Below are 27,436 nucleotides of genomic sequence, written 5' to 3'. Positions count from 1 at the left end.
TCACAAAACCAAACTGTGTGGGATCCAGAGTTTGGGGACTCTCTATATCCTTGTTTATTAGGTCCATGATGATGCGTTCCATAGCTTTGCATATCATACTCGTCAGACTAATGGGGCAATAGTTCCCAGGGTTTGTAATCACTCCTCCTTTGTGGAGAGGGATGACTGTAGCAGTGCGCCATTTGGTAGGGACAAAGCCTGAGTTGAGGCTGTGGCTGAACAGGGCACACAGGTGAGGTGCCAGTTCACTCTGTAACTCATGTAGAACACAGCCAGGGTGTCTTTGTGACTAATGTCCCTAAACTATTCTGAGTCTGTATTTCACACGTATAATCTGGTGTAAAGTTTACACATGCTATAGCCCTATTTGGCAGCTTTTCTCATGAATATCAGAGCCTGCAATTCACATGTACAATCAGAGGGGAAGTTTACATGTGCTATTGCCTTTCATGGCAACTTTCCTCATGACTATCAGAGCCTGCATTTCATGTATATTATCAGGGGTGAAAGATTTCTCAGGCTATATCATCATGTGACTATTTCTCCAGTGTAATCATAAAATGTGCAAAATGTGTCTAGTCACGAACAAATTTTGCACAGACTACATGCCCATACAGCTACTTTCGTAAGCGTAACCATAGCCTGCACTGAATGTGTGTAATCAGGAGCAATGTTGATATATGCTGTATCCCCATATATCTTATTTATCCAGTGTAATCAGACCCTGCACTGAATGTGTCTTATCAGGGACAAAGTTTGCACAGGCTGCTTCCCTGTATGGCTTATTTATCTAATGCAATTACTGCCTGGGATGAATGTGTGTAATCAGGGACAATGTTCATTTAGGCTACATCCCCATATGACCTATTTATGCAGAGTAACCAAAGCCTGCATTAAATATGCCTCATCAGGGACAAAGTTTGAACAAACTACACCCCTGTATTACAGTAGTGCCGATTATCCAAACATCAGTTATCCAAAATGTCAATTATCCGAATGCAGCCTTTCAAAGGTTTTGGGTTGGAAAAATCACAAAGTCTAAATATATAAACATTATAAGTATTCACTTGTGTGTGTTTTTTGAGCATGTACTACAATAATATACTATAACATTTTGCACTTACAATAACTGTTTTATTTTTCTTGTTTAATGTTCATCAAAAACATTTGTAAAAGTTTTTTTATCCATTTCATTTATATGTTTGATTATCAGAACAGTTTGATTATCCGAGCTACCCTAGGACCCAATTAGTTTGGATTATCGAATCACTATTGTACTTACTTAGCCAGTGTAACCACAGCTTGCAGTGAATGTGTGTAATTAGGGACAAAGTTTGCACAGGTTAGATCCCTAAGTGGCTACTTTTCCCACATCCTGCACTAATTGAGTATACTCAGACATAAAGATTATATAATATAAACAGTGGTAAAGATTACATGGTCATAGGTTCAAACTAGGTCATTGATCCAGTGGACCATTTGTACCAGGCAATGGTCCTGCTCATTTACCAACACATAAAAAAGTAAACCTAAACCTAACACTAAAAACAAGCCCCACTGGTGGAAACCTCACCTAAACAGGGCATATAATAAAAGAAGAAAACTCGTGGCCAAAATCAGGAAGAGCAACTCCCATATAGACAAGTGCTCTCTTATTCAACTAAACCAGAAACTAAGAGGTCTAATTAAGTGCAACAAAGTCTGCTACAAGGTCAGGATAGCCTTGCAGGCTAAGCACCATGACAAGGCCTTCTTTAACTATGACCAGAAGCTTAGAGGTAATACACTGCAGTGTACTGAACTGATGGTGAATGGTGCCACCTTTGCCAGTCAAGATGACATAGCAAATCTGCTGGCTGATTAATTCAGCTCAGACTTCACCCACCACCCACTCTCCCCCATCTCCACCAGGTAAAATCCCCTCCAGGCTCCAACACATTTCCCCAGCTATCAGCCAGGACCAGATGCTGGCAGCATTTGCTAAAATCAAGAATACCGCATTTATGGGTCCTGATAAAATCCCCAGCTACCTCCTGAACAGTCTAAAACATGACCTATCAGGACCACTTCAGGCACTCTTTAACTACAGCCTTCAGACAGGCTACATTCTAAGTGAATGGAGGACTACAACAGTCATTCTCTTTTACAAGGGTGGACAATCAACTGACCCAGGGAACTACAGTATAACAACCCTAATATGCGAAGCCATGGAATGAATTAGCATGGAAATGATAAACAAAGACATTGGTTACCTATAGACACTGAACCCATCCCAATTTGGCTTTAAGGGAAAATCATAGGTCATGCCTACTTAACCTGACAGACTTCTTTGAAGGAAATGGATGAATGTAAAATAGTGCATACTAAATATACTGACCTAGTTAAGGCATTTAGTACAATATCTCACTCAGGCATTCTTGACAAGCTCTCTGAGCTATGCGTAAATCCTTACATAACTCAGTGGAGTCTGGTTCACGGACAGAACTCAAGAAGTCAGAATCAGTGATACTACCTCCACCAGGATACCAGTCACCAGGTAGACTTCCTCAGGGCTCCATGCTGGGCCCAGTCCTGTTTGACATATACTTCTTGGAAGTCAAGGCTAATGTTCAGGACCCCTGGCTCACCAAGTTTACAGATGACTGCAAATTGGGAGCTATTATAGATTCCCCTCCAAGACATCACTATCTTACAAGTGGGTTGAAAACAGGCGAATGACTGGTGCCAAAGCCATGGCCTAAAACTCAGTTCAAAAAAATGCAACCCAAGTTAATCACTCCATCAATAAAATACCCCTAAGAGCAATCTGGCCTTTGACCAACACATAGCTAATATAACAGAATGATTTTCTTATGTCACCAGGAGAATTCAGAGTATGAATACCCTGTCCTACACTGACACCCTAAAGGCTCTGTCTCTGTATTCAGTCTGCTACAGGCTGCTGACAGGGCATCTTTGCCTGGCTTACAGGGCTTCCTCAGACCCAGTCCTGATGGATCTGTTGTACATGCACAAAACAAACAGTACTATAGACACCAGATCCAGGGATCGGAACCTTGGTTGTGATGTAAGCAGAATGTGACGGAGAGACAGACATGTTTCCCAAAGGATCTTCACACTATGGAACAGACTCCCAATCCATGTAAAACAGAGTTCGTCCCTGACCCTTTTTAAATGAAACCTTGACAAATAGATGGGAAATCCCAAATTTAACCCTGGTCTAACCCCCATGTTCCTTATTGACAGAAGCCATCAATAAGAAAAGTATTATCCTAACACCCTATACAAAAAACCTTAGTTACCTCCTACATGTCCCCCCAAGAAGTGTAGTTGGTTCAAACTGTGACCTGAGCCAGTACTATGAATTAGTGGCCCTCTCCCTCAGCTCTTATTTATTTTTATTTTTTATTTTATTTAGCATTTGTTTACCGGGAATGTCTGACTTGGAACAAAGCCAATTTTCAGTGAAGGCCCAGAGAGAAACACTCCAGACACGTCTTTGTTACATGGGAGGAAACCAGAGTACCCAGAGAAAACCCACACGAATGCAGGAAGAACATACAGACTCTAAACAGAAGGCACTCCAGCCAAGAATAGTGAAGTCAAGTCAAGTGAAGAACAAAAAAAACAACACTATAAATAATAAATCAATGATCAGCTTTTTACAGCCACTATTCCACAAAAGATAAAAAAAAAAAAAAAAAAAACAGACTTTGCCTCATTTGGCACACCAACCAACTGGTAACATAGATGTTTACATTTAATTGGATTGGCTTATCAGTGATATCTAACTGTGGAGTGTTATTAATGGTTTTGGCCAAGTCCAGGCATGCTGTGTGAACCAATTTACCTGAGTCTAATCCTGTAATGATCTGCTCAAAAAAATATGCCTTTAACAAACACAAACTGGTTCTGGTCCAGGTTTTGAAGACTGCCTATGAAATATTTATGAGGTCCATAATGATGTACTTCATTGCCTTGTAATATGTCTGATAGGTCTATAATTGCCTGCATCAGTCATGGATCCTTCTTTGTACAGTGGGATGACTGTAGTAGTTCTCCATACATTTGGCATGAATCCAGTGGAGAAGCTGAGACTTGAGTAGATGTAACAAGGAGTTTAACCAGGTAGTGCTTGGTGCTGAAAAAAGACAACTTGCCACATTGTCAAGGTTCACAGAGCTGTGATGTAAGGACTTGTTCAGAAGTGATTTGAAGGGGCATATGGCTGCTAATATGCTGCAAGCAATTTGGGGGATATAGGGGGTAAACTTTCAACTGAATTTATTCATCAATACCGCCTGCTCAAAGGCGATCTATTGCCCTAATAAAGCCATGTCCCGGAATGGCTGCACCTCAGACCTCAAAAAAATCTCAGAAAATCCAAATCCCATTTCGAGAGAGACTTGACAGACTTGAACCAGCATAAATGGGAGGGGCTGATTCATAACCCACAGAGATTAGGCTTCCTTCACTCTGGAAATAAAAAAGTCCAGGGTTAGCAGGGAGTCCACATTAACTCTCTTCAAGAGGAATCTTGGATGGTGGATGGGAGATTTTAGGTTTGCTCGTATATCACTTCTGTGTCACTTAGAGACAGAGGCACAGTATACTATGAAAAGGACAAATAAAAATTATAATAAAATGGGTAAAAAAAACCAAACACACTCCTAGACACTTTATAATGCCCTAGGGCAGATAGCCTAGTATGAACCTATGAACCTATATGTTGGCAGTGTGCGCAGAGAATGAGTTATTATTTATTGAGTTCTGTTGTTCATTATTTCCTAAGTTATTGTTATCGCAGGCAAAAGCATTGTGGTTATCCTTAGCATGGGTGGGGGTTCACAATTTATACTTACTCTTCGAGGATGTGTTTTTGTTTCTAAGTTTTCTGTTAATCGTTTTAAGCTCTTTCCTAGCTCATGGGATGTTAAGTTTGTTTTGTAGGTTAGGATTTTCTTTCTCCTACTGGGGCTTCACCAAAGGGTTTGTTCTTAAATTTAGCACTATATATGTTATGGGGACCAAGGCCTCCATTCTGGATTTCAGGTAGACACATAATTTGGCAGGTGTTGCTTGAATTTCATTGGGTCATCAGTTAGCTGGACTAGATTTGCCTTAGAATAGTCTTCAAAGACGGAGTGGGTTTGAAGTTGACTTTGGTCTTACTCCAGCAGTAAATATTACTGTGCAATGGTCAGACTAGTGATTTGATAAGTGTGAGCTCTGAGCATGGGGGTACAGATTTGTGATAATGAGGCCTAATATCTTAGAGCCACTAGTTTGGATTTCGACTATTTGGTTCAAGGAGTTTGCATTAATGAAATAAGTGAATCTCTGTGCATACTTGTTTGTGGTGGTGTTGGTCCGCTAGTTAATGGAGGGATAGCTGAAGTTACCAAGATGATAGTGTTAGGTTGCATGGTGAAGGATGTCAGTTTGTTAAGATATGCATCATGGCCTGCTGGTGTCATAGAGTTGGTACAGTAATTGGTTACTGTGTGCTATTGGGCTTTGTTTATTGTAAGAAGAATGTGGATAGAGATCTAAGTCATTTTCCTGCATTTTAAGTCTGGATATGAAATGTTTTCTTAGAAACACAGAAACATCCCCACCAGCTACAACATTCACTTTGGCATTGGGACTGAAGGAATAGTAGGCAATAATACTCTGCACCACAGTGGTGTTTTCACTGTTCTGATACCATGTTTAAGTTACAAAACATATATCAATATTTTCAAGGGGTAGACATATGTGTAAGGTATGCACCTTTTTGTTTAGGCTTTGAACTTTGAGCAGTGATATTTTATATCATTTTGATTGCAGTTCACAATGTGAGTAATTTTAGGAGACTGACCTTGTCTAAAAAAAGAACTGTAGGGAAAAAAGTGTTAGTCAGTTTTCAGAAGCCATGAGGTAAGTGATGCAGACACCATCTCATCCAAGCTGATATATATTTTGGGTCTCCCTAGAATGATACCAGTTACACAAATAATTGAAGTGAATTATCTTTTGTTTGCATTGTGGCATCACTTTTGGTGACAGTAGCATACTGTTCAACATTAGCTTCACTACCTTTCAAATGCATAACGGCCCCATCATATCCCTCTTCATATGATCCAGGGAGGTGCATCTCAAGTCATGCATTGCCATTTATAATATGATCAGGTCATATGAGTAACTGGGGTGAAAGGGCTGGAGGGTTTAGTGACAATAGGTATCATGCCACCTGAAAGACAACTAACTTCTAACCCATCTAGTGAGTGTAGTATCTGTGTATCTAGCTGTGGAATCGCTTAGAACTAGGACATTGCCAGATGAACTTGCTTGGTCTTGCTGCCTTAAGGGCTTGTTTGTACTATTTACATGACCTCTGTTTTGTCTGTACTTCTTACAGTGTCAGAACAAGCTGAATGTTGGATATGATATGTTAATGCTGGGTCATTTGTAAGAGTTATATAAAGGTTTAGACTGATGCTTAGCCTTCTGTATCCTAAGGAGGCTTTGGTAAAGATGTTTTAATAGTATATGCATAAGAAGGCATAGACTTTGTAGATTATGGATGTTGCACAGATGCAGTTGGGGGGGGGGGTAGAGAGAGATTTTTGAGCTCATTGCATGTAGTTGGCTGACAGAGGGATGCCTCCAGCTGATTTAATTATTTACACCTCTCCCAGACAGAGTCCTTTGGGTTTAGTAAGTAGCTGTTATCAGTGAGCATGACAGTTCATATACTGCCTCAGAATTCCAACTGCTTTAAGATTGACAATAGAGGAGGGGCTTGTGTGTTGACTTTTTGAAAAAGTCACCAAAGCAATATATGAAAGCAAAATGGTACAAACTGCCTACTCCACACTCAGGCATTGTAGAAAGGCTTACTAAATCAGGAATAAATTCCTACATCACCCATTAGATTGCTAACTGGCTTAGAGATAGGACACAGAAAGTCAACATGTAGGAAGCTACTTCCACAAAAAGATCAGGGCTATATGCTGGGACCACTAGTGCAGTCCCACAGGACTCTGTGCTGGGACCACTAGTGCAGTCCCACAGGGTTCTGTGCTAGGACCACTAATGCAGTCCCACAGGGCTCTGTGCTAGGACCACTAGTGCAGTCCAACAGGGCTCTGTGTTGGGACCACTAGCGCAAGTCCCACAGGACCCTGTGCTAGGACCACTAGTGCAGTCCCACATGGCTCTTCCCACAGGACTCTGTGCTGGGACCACTAGTGCAGTCCCATATGGCTCTATGCTGGGAACACTACTGCAATTCCACAGGACTGTGCTGGGACCACTAGTACAGGCCCACAGGACTCTGTGCTAGGACCGCTAGTGCAGTCCCACAGGGCTTTGTGCTGGGACCACTAGTGCAGTCCCACAGGACTCTGTGCTAAGACCACTAGTGCAGTCTCACAGGACTCTGTGTTGGGACCACTAGTGCAGTCCCACAGGGGTCTGTGCTGGGACTATTAGTGCAGTCCCACAGGCTTCTGTTCAGGAACTACTCCTTTCTGGCATCTACTTCTCAAAAGTCCAAGCAAATGTTAAGGATCTTTGGTTGATGAAAATTTGTGGCTGACTGCAAGTTGGAAGCAGTCACTGATTCACCAAAAGACTCAGCCATCCTCCAGAAGGGCTTTCCTAAAGAAATAATCAGCACCTGAGTCGAGGAATAAAGCTAAAATCTAAAAAGTGTATTCTTTTGGAAAGCCAGCTGCTCAGGAAAACTACCACATCGACAATACACCTCTAGGAGTCAATCTTTGTTTCTTTGTTCTGGACTAAAACTTGAAGAGCTGCTCATTCTGATGGTGTAATCTAAAAGGGTTTAATGGTTTTCTATTTCTGGGCACTGTTCATAAAAATTGTGCAGTACCCAGTAAGGTTGGTATGCTGTTGAATGGAGTACCAAATATATTTGCGATAGTGAACATGGTACATAATGGGATTAGATTATTATGCATAGTCTTAGTCTATTGTGCAACCATAGAACTCCATGTACTGAATATAAATACAAATGGCCACTTTCCCAGTTATATACAGGTTAAGAACATTCAAGAATACAACACCATTAGTGTATGAGCTGGTCCCAATAGAATAACGTATGGTACAACGCCACCCACATACAATAAGGCGGTGTTGCACTTGGCAGCCTAACAATCACATTCCATGCTAAATTACTGCTCAGCATACACAGCTAAATGACATATTAGCACAGTTTGAAATAAAATGTAACAAAAACACAAAAACCTCCTTTGCATGGTAGGAAACAACTCTAGCAGTAACAAGAGTTTTCTATTGTACAAGTAACACTACCGCAGCTCTCAACCATCCCTATTCTGAAAGCACATTCCTATTTTCATGCTTGATGTACCTCTGCAATTGATGTATTTATTTTTGGAGGCATATCCCTATTTTCAAGCTTGATTTATCTCTTCACACAATTTTCTGAATTCCCCTCATTACATATGATTTTTAGGTTCATAGGTTGGTTCATAGGTTCATAGATTAGTACTAGGCTAACTGTCCTCGTGGACCACTTTAAGCCTAGCCAGTTAGCCCATGTGAAAATCAAACCCTGCACCTTTTGTTTGTAAGGTAAGCCCGTTAACCATTATGCCATCTTCCTGCCCTAGGGCCTATAGAAGCCTAGCCATAACAATTCCTGGTTATTTCTTCCCACAATATTTACTTCCCTGGACCCCTGTCTAGCAGGGTGACTGACATGATCCCTGGGGTGAATTTCCTTTCACCCATCCAATCATCAAGGTTCCTTCTGAAGAAGGCCAAAGAGGCACTCTGCTTGACATGTATGGGCAATCTATTCCAGAGTCTGGGGAGTCTCTGGTTCAGGAACCTATCCCTCCAGCATGATTTGTTTATTGTGATGACAAGGTTTAAATCCCTGGAGCATGTGGCTCTGAGGGATTGGGATTTCTTTAAGTGTAGCATGTCCAACAGCTCTGGGTTTGACATGGCCTTGTATGTTAAGCAGAGATCGCCTCAGAGTAGACGATATGCTACAGAGTAGAGCTGGAGTTTTTTAAGGCGGTCAGCATAGGGCATCTGCTTTAGGCCTGTGATTCTTTTAGTGAGGTATTTCTGTGGCCTTTCCAGTTGTTGCAGATGTCTTGAGAGGTACATACCAAATGGGGTGTTCTATTCTATAATGGGTCTATTGAGGGATGAGTACAGTGGGACAATGACCTCTGTTTTTCTGGATGAAAAGCCCTTTGTGATGAGGTGTGCCATGTAGAAGGATTTCCGGACTGTTGTGGCGATGTTGTTATTGAAGGTGAGACCACTGTCCACCTGTGTCCCTAAGACTCATCTCACTTTCGGTGTTTAGTGTACTGCCACCTATGTGATAATTCACCAGTACATGACATCTTTTTCCCAAAGGGGATAACTATACATTTCTTGGCATTGAGCTTGAGCCCATGGCTCTGGCACCAAGCATCTGTTTCTGTAAGGCCCTTTTGTAGAGTATCCACATCATTTGGAGATTCAATAATGGCTCCCAGTTTGCAGTCATCTGCGAACTTTGTTAGCCAGAGTCCCTTAGTGTTGGCCTGTACATCAGAGAAGTAGATGCCAAACAAGAAAGGTCCCAGGACTGAACCCTGAGGTACTCCACTTGTCACTTGTCTGGAGCTGGATTTGGAGTCAGCTACTTTTACAATGTGGGTTCTGTCAGTAAGCCAGTTGGCAACCCATCGAGTGACGTAACGATTAATGTCCAGCTTAGTAAGTTTATCTATGATTCCAGAGTGGGGGATGGTATCAAAGGCCTTGGCAAGGCTGTCTTGTACACAGAAACCCACACTACATGACCGACATAATAGTCGCACCAATAATTTAAAGAAAGAAGACACATCTTTCATCTAGCTTTTACAGAAGCATAAACAAATGACATTGTGTAGCAGAATTTTTCAGTGCAGTTCATTAAAGTCTATATATTTTACACTGTCTCTTTGACAAAGTGCCTCTACTTTTTCATCCTTTTTCTACACCTGCCACTCTGTTTTTTAAACATATTTCTGAGTTGTATTCTTCCTACAAGAAGTGGGAAGATTTGACTATTTGGTTTCCAAATTTTATGCTAGATTTCCAGAGTTTTGGTTGGATGTATCTACTTCTCAAGGGCCTTTGTATCTATTTGTAGTGTCTACAGGTTGAGGTATGACCCCTGCTATCACAATCATACCTTAGCTCACCTAGACACAGAGTGACATTGCTGAGTTCCTATAAGGGGCACTTCCACAGCACTGAGCATGCTCAGTATGTTACTGTAAGACCTTTCCTCTGTCGTCATGTATTAAGACTGCAAAATCTTTAGGAATCACAGTCAAGAAGGACTTTAGGAATTATAGTCAGGTATGACAGCAAAGCACAGTCACTAGGGAAAGCCTGGTAGTAAATTATACAAAATATATATTACTGCATGGCATTTCATTGCTGTGCTATGCTGTTTGACTGCAGATAAGGTCAAGAATGAACCATATAACAAAACAGTTAGCATGCCAGTGTATATTATGTGCTCCTGTGTGTAATACTTAATGAAGAGAGATGGTTACTACACGATCATTAAAAGCCTTGATACACATCTATTAAATGCAATCCTGAACAACGGAGTACGTATCATAGTGTGCAGAGAGCTTGCAAACCAATGTGCACTATATTGATGGACACAAGGACCCAGAATCTTTTTTAGCAAAGTCCTTTAAATACAATCGAGGGAGAAAAACTCACCTTAACTTGCTTGTCAAGCTCCTGTTTAAATGTGTCTTGTCTATCTTTTAATAACATTTCCTTTACCTGCATAAGAAAAAAAGAATACTTTATTTGTAAGCTCATATAAATAAACATTTTACAATATTTTTTTTAGATCTTTATCTTTTGCTTGTTAGAATCTGAAAAACATCACTTAACAAAACTGACAAGATTTTCAATAGGGCTAGGTTACAGACAGAGTCTTATATCATTTACGTTTACAACAAGCAGTGAAGGAAAGAAAACTGCACAACGCCCACTTTTAAACTGTAGATGCAGCAAAACTGCACAAATTACATTTGATATAACATTAATTAGACTCAGTTACTTGTGATCATGGCTCGAAACTGTCAAATTCAACATGTCATAAAAACTGTACTCTGCTCCATAGCCAAGTGCAATTCACAGCAAACCATTGAACTCATCTGTACCCATCTTTGTAGGCAAATGACTGGTCATATATTTTGTATGACTATTTCAAATAATGGATACAACAAGTGCAGAAACAGTCGAAAAGAAGAAAATTATCTTTTGTAGCCTCTCAGCATAAAACAGCTGAGCAAGGGCAGAAGGCCTGACTCACTGCAGCTTTTATCAAACAAGTACAAACTGGTTTAAACACTAGCTATTTAGGGCAGAGAAACAGGGAACCAGCCAAATTATCCAATTAAAAAAAAAAAAAACAACAGAGCCCTGTGTAGTAATTCTATCCAGATCAGACCAGTCTGAATCCCCCTGCCACAAAGAAACAGCTAAGCCTCTCTAAACAAAAGTTTGTACTACAAGCTCCAAAGGTCACACACAGTAAAGGATATTCAGCTCTGTGCTGGTGTTTTTCAAGTACAGCACCAAGTACAATTCACAGAACAAACAGAGAAACAAAAAAGAGACAAAGATCAGAACAGAGGTAAGGATCAAATTCAGTAGGCCTGAAAAACAGTTGCACAGTTTAAACAGATACAGTATGTAGCAAATATTGTTTTATCAAGCATGCAGAAACAGTTGAAAATAAACAGAGGTTGCCTGTCAATAAACAGATAGGGGCTATCTAAACCTGAAAGTCCACAGCAAGAGTCTCATGTGGTCCATTGCATGGAGTGTTGTCAAGATCAGGACAGCTGTTAGAATGCAAAGAATGGCTAAAGCAGGAACTTGGGACTAAACAGTGCACTGTCAAGACAAAATTGTGCGCTTTCTGTCCAAAGGCAAAAATACCTGACACATCTTAATATCTAGGAAACAGCTTACAATAGAATGTATAAGAAATGTAAAATGAGGAGAGGAACAATGACTGTCTCTGCCAAATGAACCTGCCTCTGCTGTGAATAATTTATAGGCAGTTGCACAAACAGGGACATAATCTTGCTCCTTGTAAACACATGTGGTTAGCCATTACCTTCATGCATTGTGTGAGTACTCCTGGACCAGTAATAAGGTATAACCTTCACGCATTGTGTGAGTACTCCTGGACAAGTCATAACGTATTACCTTCATGCATTGTGTGAGTACTCCCAGGCCATTCATAAGGTAAAGGAGAAAAGTACCAAACTGATAATGACTGTTCCCTGTCCCAGTCCCTAGGAATCTTCATGGCTGTGTTCTGATCTTTATGTAAGCACTTTAAAGAAATAAAGAGCACATCCAGTCTCATTTGTAAAGTAAGGGGGGGTCATGAAATAATGATGATGAGGCAACTGAAATGCATAATGGGCCACAGGTCCTGCTTTTTTTCTTTTTTTCCACTCTGAAAATAATCTGATCTAATAAGTGAATCTTCAATAGTTCCATGGGACCTCTAAGATGGCTCTCTTTGAGCAGCATTTTCACCTCCTTCCTTGACTGGATCCTTTGTCTGAGGGTAATAGCTGACAATTGCAGAGATATAATGAATGGAAAGGGAGGACGAGTTGGCATAATGGGTAAGGTGTTTACCTCACAGACAAAAAGTACAGGGTTTGATTCTCATAAAAGAGAAATTGGCTAAGCTAAAGATGGCCCACAAGGGGCAGTTAGTCTAGCACTCACCTACATGATTGCCAGTTGGTATCACATTCTTTGTCAACACCCTGGAGGTAATGGCAACAATTCCTATGTGTAAACCAAGCATCTCTTTATGGCTTCCTCATTCCATGAGTGGTCAGAGAGGTAGTCAGGATTGCTGATGAAATGTCTGGGGTTCTAGACCAACATCTTTGCCAAGCGCCTGCAGGAGAAACTCGCTGTAGTTCAGAGAAGTCTTGTTGTTGGGACTGTGGGTTTCTGTGGAATCAAGGTCTCTGCTAACTCCTCCAAATCATAGTAGAAGAAAATTTTGGAGAGTGAAACTTTATACCTGCAGCAGTAAGATTTACTCGTTCTGATTAAAAGTCTTGAGGAAAATGCATTATCTTCCAGCCAGACTGCCACAACCCTTTCTCATTGGATTTGCAGTTTTCTCACTTGTGAAGTTACTGAAAGGACATGTACTGTTGTTGTTTGTCTTTCGGCTTTTCCCGGTTAGAGGTCGCCACAGAGGAACTAATGATTGGCAGTAGATTTTCACAAACACTGAGATGCCAGCTCGATGTCCAACCTTTAACAAAGGCATGCCCATTTACGCATGTCTTTCGAATGCCCACCCAACCACAGGGAGGACATGCAGACTCCACACAGAAGGCACTCCCCACACTCCAGCCGAGAATCGAACGGGAGAACCTCTTGCTGAGGCAACAATGCTGCCGCTGCACCACAACGGATTATATGGAAGGACATGTACTGTAATATGGCTATATCATGACATTTTCTACCTGCGTTAAATCCTTGTAGGGATATTTTCTGAGAAGGTCAACAGCAACATTTCCTATTATTTTAATATCCCATTAGTTTTTTATAAGAAGATTGTGTGGTATGTCTTAACTGAATCAATAATAAGCAGATTGCTGTACAACACACATTTATGAATGCTACTTTTAGATATTGAATATAGTTTAACAAGACTGATATCCTTTATCTCTGTTTGAGGATGGAACAAGTTATGAAACCCAGTAAAATGATTCTGATACTTGTGATAAAATTCCCTTTGAGGTTATTACCTCATATTTTAAATTGCTGGGAAGCAATTTCTTTATAATACCAACTGTATAAAATAAGCATATTAGTATTTTAAGATGCAAAATCTCAACTTGTGATGTAGCTGAGAATGGTTAACATCCAATTTCAATTCTGTCTGTGTTGTTTTCCACAGAAGGCAGCAAAACGAACAGCTGAAGACTAGTGTCTGTGCTACGCTGGTCCATGGAACAATGCACACACACTTCTATTATAACTGCTGTAAATGACTAGCTGCTTTCACCCTGGCCCTGGAACAATGTGTACTCACTTCTATTATAACTCCTGTAAATGACTAGCAGCTTTCACCCTGGCCCATGAAACAATGTGTACACACTTCTATTATAAATCCTGTAAATGATCAGACGCTTTCACCCTGCTCCATGGAACAATGTGCATGCACCTCTATTATAGCTCCTGTAAATGATCAGAAGCTTTCACCCTGCTCCATGGAACAATGTGCATTCACCTCTATTATAGCTCCTGTAAATGATCAGAAGCTTTCACCTTGGTCCATGGAACAACATGTACACACTTCTATTATAACTCCTGTAAATGAGCAGCTTTCACCCTGGTCCACAGAACAATGTGCATGCACTTGTATCCACAGCTTTCATCCTGGTTCATACTTCTCAGCTGACCAGATTTTCGCAGAATGTCCAGATTTTTGCTTCTTACTTTTCGTCTGTTTTACATAAAATCTGCAGTTTTCTGGCAAATCATTGAGGAATGAGATCATTAAATAATTACATATATTTGAGTTTCAAGTGTTTCAAACTTCATAGCCTTCACAAAATGCATCATAACAAAAATCCAAGTATTCTAGCAACTTTATAGGTTTATAACAGCAATATTTAAAATCTATCCCTGTTTGTCCCCCCATTATTTCAGGCTCTGTGCAGATATCTTGTTATAAGAGGTTGAGAGGTATGACACTAGTCCATGGAACAATGTGCAAGTACTTCTATTATAACTCCTGTAAAATATCTGCAGCTATCACTCTGGTCCATGGAACAACATGCATGCTCTACTATTATAACTTCTGTAAATGATCAGCATCTTTCCATCTTATTGAAATTTTGTCCCACATCTTATATACAGCAGGATTCATAATGCCATCAGTTGTTATCACATCCTTTGGATGAGAAATTATATTGAAGCTCCATATACCTAATGCCTTGAGCTGGTCCCATGGACTTGTGCCTCGCCCCCTAGCTGTTCAAGTGAAGAAAAAACATCTTTGGATTAATGTAGGGAGCCGATTGGCTTCCAACAGTAAATCTGCCAATCATGCCCCACTATTTCCATGTCCACTCAACTTTCCCCTGTAGAGCAAAAAAAGAAAAGAAGGAAAAGAAAAAAGTCTTCAGCTTATTGTGTAATTGGTTACTTAAAATACAGCAGCCAACCCACAGCTCCCAGCAAACTAAAAAACAAAACAAAAAGCAAACGTGGAACTAGAGTGACTTTCTGTTCCGCCATTTTGGTACAGACTAATACTGTAGAGCACTCGATTGCACCCCCAACACTGTGCCTGGGGCAGTTGTCCACTTTCACCTGCCTTTGCTAAACTAGTGGTAAATGAGCCCATTGTACTCACAAAAAAGAGTAGAAGAATTTCATCAATGTCCTTGCCAAATTTCTCTTAGACAGTATAAATACCCCAGTTGCACCTTGGGTCTTCCCTAGAAAGTGTCCACCAGCCTAATGATACTAACCAGTTCAACAAAGCATAATAAAATAAAAAAATAACAAAATGTAGGTCTGCATACAATGTCTTGATTTATCTACCATATACAATTTTTGTTTATGTAGTTGTTGGTGTGTTGACAGGTGTTAGTATCACTGTATCCATGAGTTGAGGTCAGTTACCATGATTTTATAAGAAAAGAAACTAGGACAAGCTATACATGCCATGCTCTTTTCTTTCAATTAATCCTGTTGTCAAGCAAGACATCAAACCTGAACTTTTATATGACAATTATCTGCCTTTATATCATAGATTCATAGTTTGTTACTAGGCTAACAACAAGAGGCCTTTCTAAGCCTAGCCAGTTTTTCCCAAAAGAATAATGATGTCCTGCATCTAAACAGGACACTGAGGGCCAGACATTTATAAGCCACCTCTGTCTATAAGGGACAGGGGTACCAAGGCCAGTATATATTTCCTATTCCCCATCCACTTGTCTAGGTTGGGCTTAACCTCGATAATAAACTCAACTTCACATGGATGGAAAGCCTGTTCCATAGGAGGTACAGTCTCTGGGACACACATCTGTCTCTCTTATTTATCCAAAGAAAACTCAAGAGGCAACACCATCCAAAGCGAAGGAGACTTTTTATTACATATACCACAGACAAATAAAAATGTAGTGAGCGCTTTTGCATTGCTATGAACGCTTCTTCTGACTTAATGATTCTAACAAAAAGAATCCAGTTTAAATACATCAAGTTAATGCAATAAATTACTCTCTGACCAATCACTATCCGATTTCATTTAAAAATCAAGTGCTTAATGCGTCCATTGCTTTGACTAGGATAAAAAACCTATTAGCAATTTCTATTAGCAGCTTTCATGAACCTATATATAAAAGATATATAAAATGTATGTAAACATAATACATGCATGAATTCTTCATAAAATGTTCTTACAGTTAAGAACATCTCTATCATATAGATAGGTGCAACTAATATATACAAAATGTTACCAATGAAACATAATAATAAAAATAAGATAATATACTCAAAGTGTCATTAGATGGCAGTACAGACAAAATTCAGGTCCCTAGACCTTGTATATCTGGTACTCTTTAACTTACAAATATGTTGGAGATTCATAATTGTGGGTTTACAGATGCCTTGTGAGCCAGGCATACATCATCCCTCAGCAATCTATAAGTGACCGAGTAGAGGGAAAGGGCTTTAAGGTGCTCTGCATAAGGCAGGTTTGCTACTCCTTGTATTCTTTTTGTAAGGCACCTTTGAGGTCACTCTAGTTGCTGCATATGCTTGGTCAGGTACATATCAAAAGGAGCACTGTACTCTATGACTGGTTGGATAAGGGCAGAGTACAGTGGACTAATGACCTCTTTGGACCTAGATGCCATGTCCTTACTTATAGGTTTGATTTCCACATCACTGTGGCCACATGGTGGTTGAAGGTAAGGCTACTGTCTATGTGTGCACCCAGATCCTTGATCACTAGGACAACTCTTAGGGGTGTATTATCAACGTGGTAATTAGCTGGAATGATTGTTTTCCCAAAGGGTACAATTATGGATTTCTTAGCATTGAGTTTAAGACGATGGCTTTGGTACCATCTATTAGTCAGAGCTAGACCTTCTTGAAGAATTCTCGTGTCTGCAGGAGAGTTGATGATAATCCCCAGCTTTCAATCATCTGTAAACTTAGTCAGCCATAAACCTTCAGCATTTGCTTCCATTTCAGAGAAATAGATGCCAAAAAGGAGCGGGCCCAGTACTGAGCCCTGTGGGACTCCACTAGTGACTGGCCTCTTGGTGGAGGTGTCCTCACCTATTTTGACTTCCTGGGTCCTATCAGTGAGCTAGTTGGCTATCCAGTGGGTGATAAAAGAGTTTATACCTAAATTAGTAAGCTTGTCTATAATGCCTGAGTGGGGTATTGTATCTAAAGCCTTTGCCAGGTCAAGGTAAGCTGTGTGCACAGTCTTATCTTCATTCAATGCTTTGGTGACTCTCTCAAAAAGTCCAGCAGATTTAATAGGCATGACCTTCTTTTAACAAAGCTGTACTGTGATGGGTCCAATGTATACAGGTTACTTATGTCCTCATTTATCATGTCCATGATAATTCTTTCCATAGCCTTTCATATGAGGCTGGTAAGACATGGGCCTGTAGTTACCCAGATCAGTGGCTGGACCTCTTTTCTGCAGGGGAATTACTGTAGCCATCTTCCATTCCTTGGGCAAAAAATCTGACTGAAGGCTCCAGCTGAAAAGTGAGTTAAGTGGACCAGAGAAGTCATGCTTCATGTTATCTATTAAACATCCCAGGATGTTATCTAGGCCCATTGATGCAGTGTTTTTGGCCTTGGAATGTGTATTAATGACCTGTACACTAGTAAGAGTTGGTAGAATTTTGTTATGTGGCATTTCATTTGGACTACTGGGGGGGGGGGCAGGGGGAAAATTTATGCTGAACCTGTCAGACAAAAGGTAGGCAATAATGTCCAGTTCAGTGTAGGTGATGCCATTTACAATAACTTCTGTGCATTGTTGTGTATTTCCACTGAGGTTATAGATACAGTTGTGGAAAGCTTTGTGGTTGTCCTTTGCCCGAGAAGCTATTTTTTCTTTAAATTTAGCCTTTGAAGTATTAACTCTCATAGCTGCCTGTTTAGATTGTTCAAGGAGCTTTTACTCTGAATGGCTTTGTTCCTCCTACACTTGGTCAAGATTTTTTTTTCTTTTGTTGTATAACTGATTGATAGTGTAATTCCACCAAGGTGGCTTGTCTTTTGAGTTTGCCTTATTCTTAATATGAGTGGGCACAGTTCACTCCATGCAGCTATCAATATGGCTGTACAGAGATTTTGTAAATAGCTCAGTGTATTTTATAGTATTTACTGGGTTTGGGAGTGCTTCAAATTTAGTCAAGGTGTTGCTTAGTAGAGAGAGGTTATCCTTGGAATAGTTCCTAAAGGTTTTTGGTTTTGCTGGTTCCCCAGATTTAATTTTTATTTCAAGTAATATTGCCTTATGGGCAGATCTGACAAGCAAATATATTACATTGGGTGAGGAACATTATCTCCCCCTCATGTTTATGAGTACAAGGTCAAGGATGTTTGTACCCTTGGTAGGAGAATGGTCAAACTTTTCTAGGATGTTGGTATAACAAAGTTTAGGAATCACTAGACTTGTGAAAATAAGAAACCCACAGGTCATAAAGACTCTGACAGGTACAACAGCCAGTAAATATGCAGTAAAATGTAAAACGTTACAAAAATGGTAGATTAGCACTTCTGTTTATTAAATATAAACTTCTTCAGATAAAACCACATTGTTTGAACTCTATTTATATAGCAGCAGGTAAAAAGTCACATGGTGAAAGAATCAGATGATAAAAAGTCACATGACATATATCACACGATCACCTGGTTGCCAAACTCTAGGCAAAGCAAAAAATTTAAAGTTTCAAAACACATTTTAAAAACCAGATAAGACAGATAAAACACTTTTCTTAAATGAGATTTAAATAACATTTAAATAAAACTACCTTTCTAAAGTCTTCAGTTTTAATAAACAGGTAACAGATGTAAAACCATTAAGCCCTGGCCAGCTACCAGCTTGAACATTAGAAGTGGTGTAGGATTCTCAATCTATAGAGAGGTAGTTGAGATCCCCCATGAATATCATATTGGGTTGAGCGGTGAGCGGCTTTAGTACATTTAGGCACATAGTTAGTATGGGTCTCCTGGGACATGAAGTTGGACATATATTTTGCAAGAATATGGTACAGCACCCTGTTTATGGTGAGTTGCACATGTATGAGCTCCAGTGGGTCATACATTTCAATTAGTCTGGATGTGAAATTAGTCTTTATATAGACTGATGCTCCTCCACCTTTAGTTTCCTCCTGTGTAGTAGCTGGTCTAAAGGTGTGAAAGGTATTATAAGCTTGCATTGCTGGGGTACTCTCAGCAACTTTAAACCATGTCTCCATTACTACACAGATGTCTACACTCTCCAGGGAGAGAAAGGCTTGCAGGGCATGGATTATCTTGTTAAGACTTCCAGCATTGAGCAGTACCACCCTCAGATATTCCTTCATAGGTTCAGTTAAGTTGGTAGGTTTATCAGTTTGGCATTGCCTAAAACAATATGACAGGTTGGAAAAGGTATTTGTCAATATCTGAAAGCCTAGAGGGGATAAGTGCAGACCATCCCTGGCAAAGCAGCATGGTCTGTCAACCATGTCCTCCTAGGCCATCAAATATAGTACCCCCCCCCAGGTTAACACCAGAAGATAAGCCACTTGTTAAAATCAATCCTTTTCTGTTGATGACATGGCATTATCCTTGCAGAAGGTAGTATGCTGCTCAGTGCTAGGATCATACATGCCTGAGACACATTATAAGTGAGAGAAGATTAGGTTAATCCAGAACCACAGATTTTGTAAGGAAGTGAAGGAAGGCCCTCCAAGAGTACACAGTTCCCCTTCCCATCAAATAAGATGCAACGTTTATTTAGCTGGCAGCTAATACCCTTTTCCACACTCAAAATGCTGTATGCAGTATGAATTCTTGAATGTTAGCACTATTTATTTAAATAATACTTCCACAATGAACCTTTGTGATGGGTTTCCCAGACTCTTAAAAAATAATAGTTCTTCATGCTCATATCATAGTTTTTATGCATTTCTTTTTCAGTTATGTGATCATTTCTTTTAGATTTTATTGATTGCTTTAATGTATTTTAATCGTTTAAGATATTTTAAAAAATCAATACATTTTGTTAATTAAAGTTTATAGTACAAAATATTGGACTCGATATTTTAAAATGACTGATGTTAAAAACTGTACTTTATTTGGCTATGGTGTCTTTATTATTTTATTATTATTATACTTATACTATTATAGACTTGTCAGCTCATGTGGAAACTGTCATAAGTTCTGTGCCACAAGAGCCTGATAGGGAGTATACAGCTAGTTCTGGGTGAGAAGTGGTTGCTCAACAAACTCCAAGTAGCCCTAATGTCCCTAGCACTTCTCTTCAAACTCGACCTTGCAATAGTAGCTCTTATGTCCAAGACAGAGATTCAATCCTAGCTATAACTGTTGGTTGTATGAATGAAGTTGGTTCTTTGGCTCTCTCGGGGCTTATTGGGGTCCCTAATATAAACACTTGGCTGAATGAATCATTGACTCTAACGGAGCAACACAATGAGCCAATGGAGGGACAACCAGCTGGAGGGAATGAGAATATTGCTTCGAATCTGAAGTTATTTGACCATAAACTACTCAAACATAAAAAATTGGAACTGGAAAACATCTACTTTCACGAGTGTGATAAAAAAGGGGTGGTCCCTAAGCAGCTGCTAACATGGCAATAACCAACAGGCTTGGTAGTCGGTTCTCCGTTCCATCAGGACTTAATTAAGTTGTTTGACAAACATGGGGAAGAACTTATGGCTCTTATGTCTAAACATTATCAACTCATGGCTGACAACTTGGCCAATGAGATCATGGTGTTAGATAATACTATTAAAGCTGACGCTAACTTCAATCGCTGTAAGTTCGAATACAAAAGGATTTTTTCAAGTAACCAATATATTAATAAACTTAAAGCTACTAAGGTCAAGAAACTGCATAGAGATCACTTAGTTTATAGCAACAATGAAGCATATCCTAAACCACCCCCTTCTCAAGGGTGGAATCAGATTGGAGGATCTTATGCACATCCTCCTAATCCACATAACGTGAGCACTACGGACATGGTGACAACAGGTGTGAGACAGCAGAACAGCTCTGAACAACAGAGAAGGACCAAGAGACCACTATCCATTAGGAACAACTTAAACAATAACTGGGGTAACAATGCTAATACTAATGTGAACAATGTTCACCAACAAACATCCAGAACTAACCAGGGATATGTTCAAAATTTTCAGAGTCCCAGAGCTACCAACCACAACCCAGGTCACCAGAACCAACAAATGGAGGAGGTAACAACTTTCTCTGACAAGATTTTTTTAGTAGAGAGAAAATAATTATACTATTATTACAAATGCAGATGGTGACTTTTAAATGTATAATTATTCGATACTTGAGATTGAACCTGTGTTGGTTGAACTATTAGCTAAGGGATTGACTTTTGTACCTGCACGTTTTGCAAACACTACTAACACTTTTAATGGATTTTAAAATGTATATAAGGAAACTCAATCTAGCTGTACTTCTTGGTAATAATGACTTTTCTGGTTCTGCTTTTAAGATTCTCAGTACACTTAACCCACCTACACATTTACTGATTGCTTTGTTTGACCAACTGTGTGATTTGATCAGCAGATCACTTGATAAGGAGAATAACAAACAAACAATACACATAAATAATTATAATGTGTCAAGATCTGAATGGGCAGCCTTGAATGATTTACGTAAACTCCCAGTCAGAGTGACAAAAAGCAGACAAGGGGGTGGGTTGGTACTGATGGATTCAAATATGTATACGCAGAAAATGAAACAGGTATTAATGACTGAGACTTACGATAAAGTTAGTTTAAATGAACTTAATACAGCATACAGACATATTAAGTCATATTTCAGTGACTCACTCATTGAAGCAACTATAGATGTGAACCTTTACAACTACCTTTGGCATCCCAAAAATCCACAAAAGTCTAGTCAACCTGCCTATGAGGCCATTAGTGGATGCCAGGCAATCTATTACTTACTCTAGTGCTAAAGTCGTACACATTATTCTGAAAAAATACAGTGGCCAAGAACCACAAATTTGTAAAGACTCTTGGTCTTTTTTGTCTAGACTGAACAAACTAGAATTTAAAGGAGAGTATAACTTTTTAACAATTGACGTTAAGGATTTATACATGTCAATTCCACACGTAGAAGGTATCGAATGGGTCTCATATATGTTGAGATTGAGGGGCGGACCACAAACAGAAGTCACGTTAGTCGAGACTTTATTGGATATTATCTTGACTAACAATTACATCATTTTTTATAATGAAATCTATTTATAAAAAATCAGGGTGACTATGGGTTCATCCTGTGGAGCAAGCATTGCCAACTTGGTCATGGCTTATTGGGAGTTAGAATGTATTACAAAGAACAGAGAGATTAGAGATTAATGAACAGATTTATTTTTACTTGCATTTCCTGAATGACATTTTTATCATCCTTAAAGGAGATGAAAGAGATGCTTTAGAATTAGTTAGGTATTTTAACAACACAACTAGTTTTTTACAATTTACTTAAACTTTTCACCAAGACAGCTAGCATACTTAGACATTGACCTGAGGAAAGATAGAATCCATGGGAAACTCTTATTTAAGATTTACAGGAAAAGTACCTACTCGAATGCCTTCTTGCATTATACCAGCTCACACCTGTTCCATCACAAATGGTCAGTTATCAAAGGACAACTTGCGCAAACAAAAATAGCTGCAGAAAGCAGTCAAGACAGTATCCTCTCTTTCTCAGTTCAGTTGAAATAACGGCTCTCCGCTTGTCTGCTGTTCAATTCGTTTAATAAAATGTTAAGCGGATCCAACTGATAATACAAATGGTCAAATTAAAAACATATAATAATGTTAAATGCTTTTTGTTTTCTATATACAAAAACTTCTTCAGACAAACTGTTCTCTCCAACTGTTCCTTTATATATAACATCTAATTGTATCACATGGTTCTATCAATTAGTAAAATGAACCTAATTTGTGATGCAAATAATACACAAACATACGAGCAAATATAAAATTCATTACTAAATGTAATGTGTTTTAAAATAAAATAAAATACTGTTGGCATATATTTTATATTATAGCATTTACCTACACATCAATGCTTACGTATCCCTAAAATACATAAATGCCAACCCATTCAAATCTTATTCAATTTCCTACATTTGTTACTTAAGAATAGTGAGTTCTAAAAACAATTATATAGTAGCATTTGCTGAGCGTGTTACTTTGTACTCTTACATATCTTTTAAAGTAGTACACACACTCACCCTACCACTTTTTAAATGAAGCTACCTAGCTGATCAGATGACAACAAATAAATATGTAAAATTACATCAGCTACATTACTGAAATACAGCTTTATACAATGTATACAGAATCTTTATACAACCTATAGTTCCTACAAGAATTTCTATGACAATAATCGAACTGCTGCATGTAATAAAAATTATGAATGTAAAAATTGCAAATCGCAATATTACTATATTCATAATCAAGTTTGCTTTTATAAATAATATAATTTTAGCATGTACATAATTACTATTAGTTGTGAACCCAACTAATGCCAAATTATAACCCATTGAATTTTACATTTATTTTACATTAAATTACTCCTATTCAAGTTATTTAACCTTAAAATACATAATATGGAGTAAATTTCATTTATGCCTGGGTGGACGCAGGCATTTGTAATTAATTGCCGCACTAATTCTAGCCTTTCTAATAGAAGGCTATCAGGTCCACCTCTTCCATCTGATTTAATCTGATCAATAACTCGGAACTTAAATATATGTTCCGGATATTCCATCACATGTCTTGCCAGCGCATTCTCTGGCTTCTTATGACTAATGACTATACAGGTGTTAATACACTCTTTCTTGTGTCCTTATGGTTTTCCCTATATAGAATACGTGGCATTTTTGGCATTTAGCTAGGTACACTACCATTTTAGAGTGACAATTGTATTTGTCTCTGGTATTATATTTTTTTATTTCAGATGTAAAATGTCCGTCTGGTTTCTATGTGCTTACAAAAATTACACATCAGACATTTTGTCATCGCTGGGTTTTTAATAACACTATGAGACTGGTTTTTAAATATATTTTTGATGTTTCTTCCCTTCTTAAATATAATCCTAGGGAGTTGTGTAAGCTTTTTCCTAACAAAGGGATCATTCTCTAGAATTTCCCAGTTCTTGTATATGTTCCTTAACTCCCCCGCATTAATACTATATGGCATGATAAAGCTATAACTTATATAGCTATGTTCACTATTGATGTTTTCACTTACTGGTAATTCATGTCTCATACCATTAACTTCTTGTTCCATACATAAAATGTGTCTATAAATTCCCCTATTTCTCTTGTTGTTGATTTCATCAATGAGTACACTCACTAATACTCGTGGGTAACCTCTGTTGTGAAACATTAATCCAAGTTTTTGACATTCAATCTGGAAGTCACTTTTGAGACTAACCATTCTAGCGGCTCTTACCAGCTGTCCCTTAACCACCGATCTTTTTTGGTGGAATGGGTGACAGCTGGTAAAATGTAATAAACTGTTAGAATATGTTTCTTTTCTAAAGATGGCACTAACATATGTATTATACTTACTATCTTTTCTTAGCTCAATGTCCAAGAATGAAATTTTATTTTCTCCATAACATGATGTAAAGCTCAAAAAGTTTGTTGTGTTGTTAAGATAATGAAGTAATTCCTTAGCTTTACTTTCATCTCCTTTAAGTATGACAAAAATGTCATTTAAAAATCTTGTATAGTAATGCAATTGATTTTTAACATAAGGTTGGTTCTTAACAAATTCATCTTCCCACTGAGCCATAACTAAATTTGAAAAACTCGCCCTGAGTGGAGACCCCATTGCAACTCCTACTTTTTGTAAGTAGAATGCGTTATCGAACATGATGTAGTTGTCAGATAAAATAATGTCCAGCAACTCCTCAGGTCGATTTCCTTACCTGGGGCTCCTAAATTTTTTAATTTTCTAGAAACCCATTCCATCCCTTCTTGGTGGGGGATACATGTATACAGATCTTTTACGTCAATTGTCATAAAATTTAATTCATTTTTGAATTCAAGCTGGTTAATTTCTCTCAGAAATGACCATGAGTCCTTACATATTTGGCTCTCATGTTTAATATATTTTTTCAGTATAGAATCTACTACTTTGGCACAACTATAGGTGATACTATTACCTGCATCCACTAGTGGCCTCATATGAGGATTTTCTATATTTTTATGTACTTTTGGTACGCCAAATAACAATGGAAGTTTTGGCGCCATCATGGTCATATAATTATACATATGTAAATCAATCTTTGCTTCTATGAACAAATCGTTGATGTATGTTTTTATTCATAAGCGATATTGAGTTCATTTCTTGAGACACTAACATATGTCTCACTGTTTAATAGTAGTTTCATCCTTTGTTTGTAATCATCTATGTGCATAATAACCAACCCCCCTCCCTTATCTGGTTTCATAAATCGGAGGGGCAGTTGTTGTATGTCACTTATTGCTCATCTTTCCTGAGTAGTGATATTTCTTTCACTTTTACTAGCATTTTACTATTCTCTATACTATGTCTCAAATCAATTTTGCACATTTTTTCAAATAATACAACACTATTCTGTAATGGTGGATTATATGTACTAGTAGTGTAAAATTCAGTCTCGTTATGTATATTTGTCCCCATAATCACTGCTAAATTGACCTTATGTACAAATAATTTAAAATCTATTAAGGTTTGTGCTAATCGTGCCTTCTCTGCTATTACAAAAGTTTGACCTTTAGCAAAGAGTTCAACCAGATCAAGGTCAATTTCAGTTTCTGTATAATTATAAACTGTAAAGTCTTTTTGTGTATTGGTCAATAGCTTACAGTACCTTTTATTACTAACAGGTATGTCTTCTATTTCCTCCGCCTCGTGTTGTTGTTGGGGCATTATTGTTTCCCTCTCTGAGGATTGTGATTTTGGGTCTGGTGGTGAAAATTTTCAGAGTGATCTGAATTTTGATTGCTGGAACTATCCCCTCTACTGTGGTTGTTTTTCTGTATGATTCTTTCACTCCTTCTAACTTCATAGTTATCATTTCTACCGGTATCATTTGTTCCATTTATCATCTGTAGGTCATTTTCCTGGGTCTCACCATTTTCACCTTCTCTTATGGGTTTTCCTGTTTGTTTCCATACCTGAGATGGTGGGGGAAAAGGATACGCTGTCCCATTTCTATATGCTGTTTTATCACACTGCATTTTTTTCATTTTTGTAGATTTTAATTTTTCCGTTCATTGATTGATGCTCTCAAATGTTCTATTGCAGTCAAATTTATAACGTTCAAAGTCTAAACTGTTTTTAATGTATTGGTCAACTTTTTGAATGTCTATAGCCAACACTTCAAGATTTGTCTGATAGTGTTTGGCCATTAAATCAAGGAGCTCTGTTCCATGTCTGTCAAACATATTTAATAAATCTTTGTGGAATGCTGATCCTTCTTCTAGCCCTGTCGGGTTTTTAATTTAACCATTTGTATTATTAGTTAGATCCGCTTAACATTTTATTAAATGAATTGAACAGCAGACAAGCGGACAGCCGTTATTTAGACTGAAGTGAGAAAGAGAGGATACTGTCTTGACTGCTTTCTGCAGCTATTTTTGTTTGCGCAGTTTGAAATTTTCTTCTTGGCGTGTCTTATCAAAGTCAACTTGTAAGAGTAGAAAGGATGGTTTCAGTAGAGGAAGAATTTGTGGGGGAATGTTCAATATTGATGGATATGTTCCTTAGGAGGGGTTACCCTGATTCACTGATTCAGGAGTTAACTGAAGAAGTACAATCTAAAAGAAATAGAGGTTTTTATAAACCACTATTGAGTAGTAATAGAGTGCAGAGTGACACACAGGTTGAGTTAAACCAAAGTGATGGCAATACCAATGTAGTTTGCCACACTACGAACACTAACAAGTTCTCATTGAGTTTCATCATAACTTTTAGTATAGATGCATTAGACATCAAAAACATTCTAAACAAAAATTTGAACTTGTTGATGGGTGACTAAGGCCTGTTAAACAAGTTAGGGGAGCATCCCTCAGTAGTTTTTA

The 27,436-nt window shown here is 38.5% G+C and overlaps 1 protein-coding gene across 1 annotated transcript in view; it reads right to left on the bottom strand.

Moving 5' to 3' along the window:
* LOC122814238 (dynein axonemal heavy chain 5-like) overlaps positions 1-27,436 on the bottom strand; it is a 3,525,594-nt gene that overhangs the window by 2,445,882 nt on the left and 1,052,276 nt on the right. The window contains exon 32 of the mRNA XM_044086840.1: positions 10,756-10,821. Coding sequence (XP_043942775.1) covers positions 10,756-10,821 — 66 coding nt within the window. The remainder of the gene's footprint in view (positions 1-10,755; positions 10,822-27,436) is intronic.

This window comes from Protopterus annectens, chromosome 1.part1, assembly GCF_019279795.1.
Source record: "Protopterus annectens isolate FY-2018-M chromosome 1.part1, PAN1.0, whole genome shotgun sequence".
Classification (NCBI taxonomy): domain Eukaryota; kingdom Metazoa; phylum Chordata; order Ceratodontiformes; family Protopteridae; genus Protopterus; species Protopterus annectens.
Note: the sequence above shows the minus strand (reverse complement) of the source record. Positions and strands in the feature narration are given on the sequence as shown.